This window comes from Cygnus atratus, chromosome 22, assembly GCF_013377495.2.
Source record: "Cygnus atratus isolate AKBS03 ecotype Queensland, Australia chromosome 22, CAtr_DNAZoo_HiC_assembly, whole genome shotgun sequence".
NCBI classification, from domain to species: Eukaryota; Metazoa; Chordata; class Aves; order Anseriformes; family Anatidae; genus Cygnus; species Cygnus atratus.
This window is the reverse complement of record NC_066383.1, coordinates 1,311,364-1,319,923: the sequence shown is the minus strand read 5'-3', so window position 1 is coordinate 1,319,923 and position 8,560 is coordinate 1,311,364. Positions and strand designations below refer to the sequence as shown.

The following is an 8,560-nucleotide window of genomic DNA, read 5'->3' as shown; positions in this document are numbered from 1 at the left end:
TCAGCTGCTTCTCTATGCCTCTGCTTATTCAGCTGAGCAGGGGACAATGTTAACAGTTGACTGATTCAAAGTTTTGCGAGTTTACTGAGCAAGCCAAAATGATTATTTTTTTTTCTGGAATGCTCCTTAGGCAAGAATCTGTTAGTTTCTTCATATACTTACTGGAACTTCTCCCCAGTAGCAAAGGGAAAATATGCAAATGATGTAACTTTTTCCTAAGCAAGTGTCTTGAGACTTCGTCAGGCTTTACGTCTTGCCTGCAGGTAAATGAGACCTGCATTACCCATAATGTTTATTACTTCTCATTCTCCAGAGCCCTATCAGCAGAGGGAATGTTCAACTACCTCCGGAAACGCTTTGCCAGCCAAATCACAGAGCGAAGCCGGCGAAGAGCAAGGCTTGTTTCTAAAGATGGAAGGTGCAACATAGAGTTTGGCAATGTAGAACAGTCAAGGTTTGTCTTTTTGGTTGATATATGGACAACTATCCTGGATCTGAGGTGGAGATACAAAATGACTATCTTCATTTCAGCATTCTTAGGCAGCTGGTTTCTTTTTGGTCTCCTCTGGTATGTTGTGGCCTACATACACAAAGATCTTCCAGAATTCAACCCTTCCATAAATCACACCCCCTGTGTTGAGAATATCAATGGTCTGACTTCAGCTTTCCTGTTTTCCTTGGAGACCCAGGTAACCATTGGCTATGGCTTCAGATGTGTCACAGAACAATGTGTCACTGCCATTTTCCTGCTCATCTTCCAGTCTATCTTGGGGGTAATCATCAATTCCTTTATGTGTGGTGCCATCTTGGCCAAGATATCAAGGTCCAAAAACCGGGCTAAGACCATCACCTTCAGTAAGAATGCTGTCATCAGCAAACGTGGTGGGAAGCTCTGCCTCCTAATAAGGGTAGCGAACCTCAGGAAGAGTCTGCTAATTGGGAGCCACATCTATGGAAAACTCTTGAAGACCACCATCACCCCAGAAGGAGAGACAATCATTTTGGACCAGGTCAACATAGAATTTATAGTTGATGCTGGCAATGAGAATCTCTTCTTCATTTCCCCATTAACTATTTATCATATCATAGACAAGACCAGTCCATTCTTCCACACAGCAGCAGAAACCATTCTGCAGCAAGATTTTGAATTGGTGGTGTTTTTAGATGGCACTGTTGAAGCCACCAGCGCTACCTGTCAAGTGAGGACATCTTACATCCCAGAAGAGGTGCTCTGGGGTTATCGCTTTGCTCCCATCGTGTCCAAGACCAAAGAAGGGAAATACAGAGTAGACTTCCAGAACTTCAGCAAGACAGTAGCTGTGGAGACTCCACACTGTGCCTTCTGTCTCTACAATGAGAAAGAAGCTAAAGCCAAAGAGAAGAAAGGTTATGACAATCCTGGTTTTGTCTTGTCAGAAACCAGTGAAACCAGTGACACAAAAATGTAGCTCCAAATAGTTACCAGACTGCACTTTTTCATAATGAATTCAATCTTGAGAAGATTAATAACTTAGTAAAACAGAAAAGAAACACGGATTTGTTTTAACTCTAAAACAGCATTTATCTTCTCATAAGCCTCAAATCAAAGAGGACCCACACACCAGTGATCTCCAGAACACTATTTAACTATGCCATATATTTCATAGAATTTTTATTTTTATACCTATGGGACATTTTATGAAGCTGCTAAGTTGGAGTGTCCAACTAACCTAAGTTCCCAGAGGCATGCAGGTCTTAAAAAGCCTGAAAAGATGGAGAGAAACTTTAAATCATGCTAAAGATGCACAGATGTCAGAATGAGAACATGAAAAGGAGAGACAGAAGGTAAATATGAAAAAAATACAAAGGGACTTAGGAGCCAAAATCTCCAAAAAACGTATGTTTCTGGTTGCCAAAGTCCTCTGTGAAAGGAGATTCTTTGGCTCCATACCACTTGAGCACTTTCAAATATTTTCAAACAATCCCTTCTTTCTTTGAGGCTGGTACATCTACAGAAATGGAGCACTAAGGGATAGGACATGCTTGGAAGGTAGTTGAAACAACAAAACTTGGCTTGGACCATCCTGCTGCATCTACAACTTAGTTAAAAAAAAAAAAAAAAAAGCTTCTCTTCTGTGAAAGCCTCTGATTCCTTCCAGGGAAATAGCTAAATGTAGAAGAAGTAGAAGGTGAAAAACAAGCAGAAGCAGAGACGACCACAATGGGAGAAGAGGAATTTTGTAGCTTATTCTTAATTGTGTCATCCTTCAGATACTCTTCTCTCCATTTCCCCCAGGAGGTGACTACTTGTGATATATTGGAAATCTCTGAAGACAATTGTCCAGAAAGGTGAGCCGCAGTGGGGAGATGAATACATTGATTGCTTCATGCCTGGCAGAAAAGCAGTTCTCTGGGAAAAGACAGGAAACTCCCAGCAATAGATGTATCCTTCAGAAAACCCATAAAACAAATACCAATGATCTCTTTCTTTGAAGAATGAAAGTCTTCTTAAAACAAGAACACAGGAAAGACGCAGAGGTTCCCCCACCATCAACTTCAGGTTTAGTTCCAAATGGTTCATCTCACCGCAGCAAAATGCGCACCTCTATAGCAAATGAGTCCCGCTCAGTGGTAGCTAAGTGGTGGTGAACATTTTCCTGGTACAATTTTTGACATTTAAGTTTCAAATACGAGATGCTTCAATAGCTTTTTGGTGAATTTCCACATCCTCACAGCTTTTGTTTTCCCAACTAGTTCTTTTGCTGAGAGTCCAAGTGACGGACCAAAGAGGGAGGCTTTTTGGGAACTCTTCCAGTGACGTAATTCAGCTCATCTATTTTCACCACTTTGGTGAAACAGAAGGGCCTTTTAAAATGCTGTTGGACTGAGTGGTTTTTAAAGAAAGGGAGAATTAAGCAGTCAAATGATAAGACAATTCTGTAAATGAATGGACTGTGAGAGTAGAAATATAAACATCTGGAAACCAAGACTGTTCAGGTCTCAGCCCCAGTGCAGCATCAACCCCTTTGTTGGTTCAGAACAAATCACTGTGTTTCCTAGTTGCCATCGGTAATGTGGGACAAAGTACTTTGGCTGTACAAAGAACAATGTTAAGAACAATTATGTGACTAAAGCACTTTAAAAGCCAATTCTCAACTGTCTCAGTCTTTCCTCTCTTCAAGGCACGGCTGTTACACCCATCTTCACTTCTAGGTGGAAAGGTCAGCACAAAGCTCTGTTCCCAGCACGGCTCACAGCCACTAAATACGGCTGCCCAACAGCTGGCTGCAGGGCATGCTGCAACTGCCAGCAGAGATCTTTAAGGTAATTCACAGACATTGCCCAGTATCTCAAGTGTACTGATTTTGCAGTCTTGCAAGCACTGCCAACTGTAAAACTATTTTTACCGCCCCAATCACCACAGCATCTGAGCCCCCCCGACCATTAGTGCCTCGCAGACCATCTGGAAGGACAGTCATTATCGCCCACATGGAGTGGCACAGCAAAGCACAAGCAGGGAGCGATTAGTGGCTATCCACAGAAATCTAGGAGTGAGCAGGGAAGTGGAATGAAGTCTCAAGAGTGCCTGGCTTGTCTGCACCAAAAGGCTACTTCAGTGCTTCTCAGCCCTTCCATAACTGCTGCTATATTTCCTCTGCAGACTTCCTGCACAGTTGCCCTGTGTGTAACTTCCCTGGAAAGCAGTACTGTCAGCACTCAAGGCTTACAAGTCACACCCCTCACCCCTGGGAGAAGAGACACACCAACATGCCCCTAACTGAAGAAGATAGTCTTTACTGCACAGAAAAAAACAAATCAATCATAAATCCATTTAAATAATCCATTTAAGTTCAGTCCACCTCGACACTGAGGTGACAGGGATGAATCCTGTTTTCTTTAATGAAAGTTGGTCTGCGATGTTAGTGCTGGGGAAAAAAAGGAATCAAAGACTACTTTAGTGCCTGTCCAAGGGCAGCGCACATCCTCCAAATCTTAAAGGATTTCTAAACAACGCACTTTTGGGCACCTCCCTCGTAAAGCTATCTCACAATCCTAAGTCTCTAAGTTCTTCATGAGACAGCTTTCCCAACCTTTTCCCCTATGCCTCTATACCACACGTGTGAGATGTTATTCTGTGCCTAGAAGCATTTAGAGCTACCACAACTCAAACAGAAGACAGTTGATCTCACTGCAAGGATTGCTCAGTCTGGATCGCCACCTGATTGCTGTTTGCCATTGATGACTCTGAATGCCATCTGATGTTCTGATGTTCACACCTTCTCACTGTTCGGTTGTACCTTGCTCAACAGCCACCTTGCTGCCTACAGTATCAGAAAGGCGATTGCGTTCTTTCACGTTTTAGCACTACAGAGGTGGAACCGGCTGCTGCACGAACAGAGACAGCACCGGGGGGACAGACCCCAGGTTGACAGGACCATGGCTGAGCTATCAAGCTTACCTGGAGAGGGATCATACTGGGACTGAACTGGGAATCTAGGAGTGAAGCCCTCTTGCTGACTGTCACCTCAGGAAGCGGCTGCCAGTGCCGCCTGCCCGCGATGCAGCCGGCAGGAGATAGAGCCCTGCAGCCAGAGCCCAGCAGCAAGAGAACAATGAGTGGAATTTCCTCTTTCTGTCCAGAGAGGGCTGTTTGTCACCAGAGAGATAACGTCCCAGGGCAGGGAAAAAAGGTTATCGGGAGACATGCCGCACACAGTGCCACTCAGGACAGACTCCATAGGAAATCTATTTTGGGGGCTGTCACCCGTACTGCCATTAAAAGAAAGTTCAGTTAAGACGATGAAAATAAATTTAATCTTGCTAAGCAGAAGTGGCTGGAGGGAACCACAGATCCGATACTGGAAAACAAAGACTGGTTTCTTTACCCGTGACAGCGTTTCATTTTTGCCTCTCTACAGCACTCTTTTCTAAAGCCTTATGGTTCTCTTCTCCCTCCCTGTCTGTCCATCCAGTCTGCAATCCGTCCATACTGTAGCAGAAACAATTAGCCCTTTCCACAACTAGTCCTTTCCACACAGTGGAGTATGATGCAGGGGCTAACAGCTGGGTTGGTATAAAGCAAAGCAAGTCTCTTTCTCTTCGGGAGAGGAAATCAGACCATGTACTTACTGCTGGATTAAGGCCTAAAGGGTTTAGCTGTGAAAGTGCTAGCCAAGCAGCTAAGCTTGGGAATAATGTGTCTACACTAAATTTAATTTATCTTCTCATTTCACAAACAACATGTTTCTTCTACTGTATTTATTTTAAACATTCATTCAAGCTGTGCATAATATTTCAATCATTTTGAAATAGATTTACCCCCCTGCTGGCAAATGAATACGGCATCCTGCTGACTGCTGGAGAAAGGGCCATGAATTAAAATAACTGCTTTTAGTAAACTGACACGTGCTGGTTAGCTGTCTCCACACACCCTTTGGTAGTAATGGGTGAAGAGACCCCTAAATAATAATAATAAAACAAACCCTAGCAAACTGTTTAGATACTCACACTGACTCGCATCGCAGGAATGTGGCACACCACTGCTAACCAGCTCACAGCAACTGCCTAGATAACTTCTGCATGTACGTGCTTCTTGTAAACTCAACTACTCCCCCATAAACGAGTCAGCAGTGTGCAAAGCCCCAACACAAATGAGAGCAGCTGAGGTGTCACAGCCTCCTTCCTCTCCCCAGGCACCAAACTGATGTGGTTAGACACAAGTGAATTCAGCTGGGGAGAGCCTTTATTTCCCTCTCCCTTTTATTTTGCCCCCTTCAATTAACCCCTGCCTTGAACTGTCATGGTGCAGGCCCAATGCTTGTTCCCCACACAAGCAGAGGGAAACCACAGCACAATGCAAGGAATGTGAGCAGAGCCCCTGCTGTAGCACGGATGTGGGAAACAGAGAAAGATCCTAAACCCTCCAGTGAATCTGTGCCCACAGCTTGCTGCTGCAGCCTGGGGAACCTCTATGACAGCACTGTCACTGCTCCTAAATCAAGTATAACCCTGTGACGATTTCACTGGGACGAGAGTGAGGAAGGCTAAAGCCCTCTCTCCACAGCTGGGCGAATACACAACATGTTTCCTGAGGCCAGGCTGACATTCCTGTGGCGGAAGCATCTGCCTGGTAAAACTCATGAGTTGAACAAACTCTCTGCTGCACGAGAAAGACAAATTCTCCCCATTCCAGGGAGCTGGACAGCCAAGGGGAGGCTGCAAATGAGACCACCTCTTTCCACCTCCCATCTGCAAACCGCTAGCCAGCTTTAAGCACAGAAAGCATTAAAGTCCTTGCCCTCCCGGGTGGCCACATCTCACGTAAGTTCTGCAGCTCAGAGACGAAGTTACTGCAGAGTTCTGGTAAGAAAACCCGCCACCGGGGCAGGCTAGGATGCTAAAGCCCAAGCAGGGGAGCTGTCAGACCGAGCTGAGCCATCCACGAGGTGTCTTCTGTCCTTTGGTCGCTGGGTGGCACCCCTTCCCTCCGGATCAGCTCCGCAGCCGGCCGGCAGCCCGAGCAGGCGGCAGTCCTGCGCTTCGCGTTGGCGGCGCAGCGAAGTTACCAGTGCGAGCCATGGCAATCTTGAAAGAGCAAAGCAAGAATTTATTGGAAGTGTTCCTTATTTTATTACACAAAGTTTAATGCATTTAGTGACTTATTTTTGGCATGAGCTCTGCTCGCTGGATATATTTAGCCACTTCACAGAAGTGTTGGGAGACTTAATTCACTGCAATGAATTCAGAGGTGGTGTGTAAGTGGAGGGCTGGGGGCTGTAAACATCACGTCCGCAGTGGCACCTAAAGCACCCTTAGCAGAGCCTACGGTAGGTGAGGTGGGTTAGTAACGGCGAGGCTGGGTCTGGGGAGACCTATATTCCTTTTGTGACTGTTCTGTAACTCCAAGCGAGTCGCATTCCCTGCTTGGAGCCTCAGTTTCCCCAGCTGGAGAGAAAAAAAAAAAAAAAAAAAAAAAGGCAAAAAAAAAAGAAAGAAAAAAAAGCAGCAAAACAGGCTACCTTGGGAAAGCTTTGAGTTCTAGCTCTGTGTTAGTTTTGCAACAGTGCCCAGAAGTGCCTGCTCAGCTGCAGCCCCCCTCTGATTTGGGAGTGTTTCTGGTACGCTGCAGAGCCTACAGAAACTCGCACAAAGGACTTGCTGCCACCGTAGCGATGTTCATAAACCATTATGTGGCTGGGTGGTGTCTCCAGAAGTCCAAATTATGAACTTTCGTGCTCCTGTGCTGGGAGCTTTACCAACACGACCAAAAACTCCTCCCCAGCACCCAGAGGGGAAGTCACTGCCCGGTGCCCCCTGCTGACCACCACATGCCCCTTGCCCAGAGGGGAGTGGGCACAAGCAGCAGGAGCTGTGGGACGGGCAAGGAGAGGCTTGTTGGAAGGGGGCAACCACCACCCGCCCCACTGGGCAGTTTGGGGCCACTCTCCCCCCTCGCTGGGGAGATGAGCAGCCGTTGACTGCTCCCTCAGTGCCCCCCTACACTCCGCTGGGGTTTGGGGTGGCTTCAGGCAGGCCCCAGCACCCCAAATTATCCTGACCAGGCTGGTGGTGCTGATACCCCAGTGTCTGTGGAGCCTGTGGTTTTTGTGGTGGCCCCAAACTTGAGGCACAAGAGCTTTAAGGTTCAACCCCTCCACAAGGAGCAGCTGCCTGAAACAGAAACACCCTCCAGTCTGTTTTAGCTCATGGTTGCGGTATGTTGGTCCCCAGAACCCGAGCAGGGGCTGGGTTATTTCCAGCACCAGCTGCCACCCCTGCATGGGGGCACCAGGACCCCAGAGCTGGCGCTCCAGGGCTGGGCAGCGCTGCCCTCCCCGCAGGGCTCAGCACCCAGGGCCGCCGTGTGGGCTCCTTGGCTCTGGTGCACGGGGCTTTGCAGCAGCAGGGAGGGTAAAGTAGGTCCAGCTCCAGGAGACAGAAAGCTAACAAAAAGCCAAAGCAAATAACAAGTTTGCAGCAGTTCCTGGAAAGGAAGAAGAAACCTCTTGTGTTGAAGTAGCTGTGCATCGAACTGCCAGAGTCCCTGTGCTCCTTCTCCTTTAGCAGTTACAACCAAATGTAAGAAACACAGCTCCTTTTTGGCCTGCTCCCTAGCCATGGGGATAAGGAGCAGGTAAGTCCCCTCACCAAGAACACTTGCCCTGCCCAGCAGACCTTTCGGTGTGTTTGCTGTGGCCATTCATACTGGTTGAAGTGGCTGCTCAGCTGCGAGCACACCTGGCCCTCACTGACACACCTGCTCGCCCAGGGCCTTGGTGGGGGCAGCTCCTTCCCTGCTGCTGGTGAACGCGAGGTGAAGAGCTGATGAGGGATACTGTGGTGACCTCAGAAAGCTGCCTTTCCTTCTTACCTGAGTTTCTTTATAGTAGGTTTAATATTGGGGTCTGTTTGCTAATCTTGGAGCCTGAAGAGTTGAATTTTGTCAAGGATCTCTGAGATGTTCCTTATCTGGCAGAAGAGTGTGAATTTTATGTGCAGGGATTTCTACTTCTACAGATGAAAATATTAACACGTAGGTTAAATTAGTTCTTTGTGTGACCTAAGTCTCATTTCTTTTCTA

General features: G+C 46.9%; 1 protein-coding gene across 1 annotated transcript; it reads left to right on the top strand.

Moving 5' to 3' along the window:
• Nucleotides 1-326: 326 nt before the first annotated feature.
• On the top strand, nt 327-1,448 carry KCNJ1 (potassium inwardly rectifying channel subfamily J member 1). The gene has a single exon (XM_035555640.1). It carries the CDS (start codon nt 333-335, stop codon nt 1,446-1,448), a length of 1,116 nt encoding a protein of 371 aa, XP_035411533.1. The 5' UTR covers nt 327-332.
• The last annotated feature ends 7,112 nt before the right edge of the window (nt 1,449-8,560 follow it).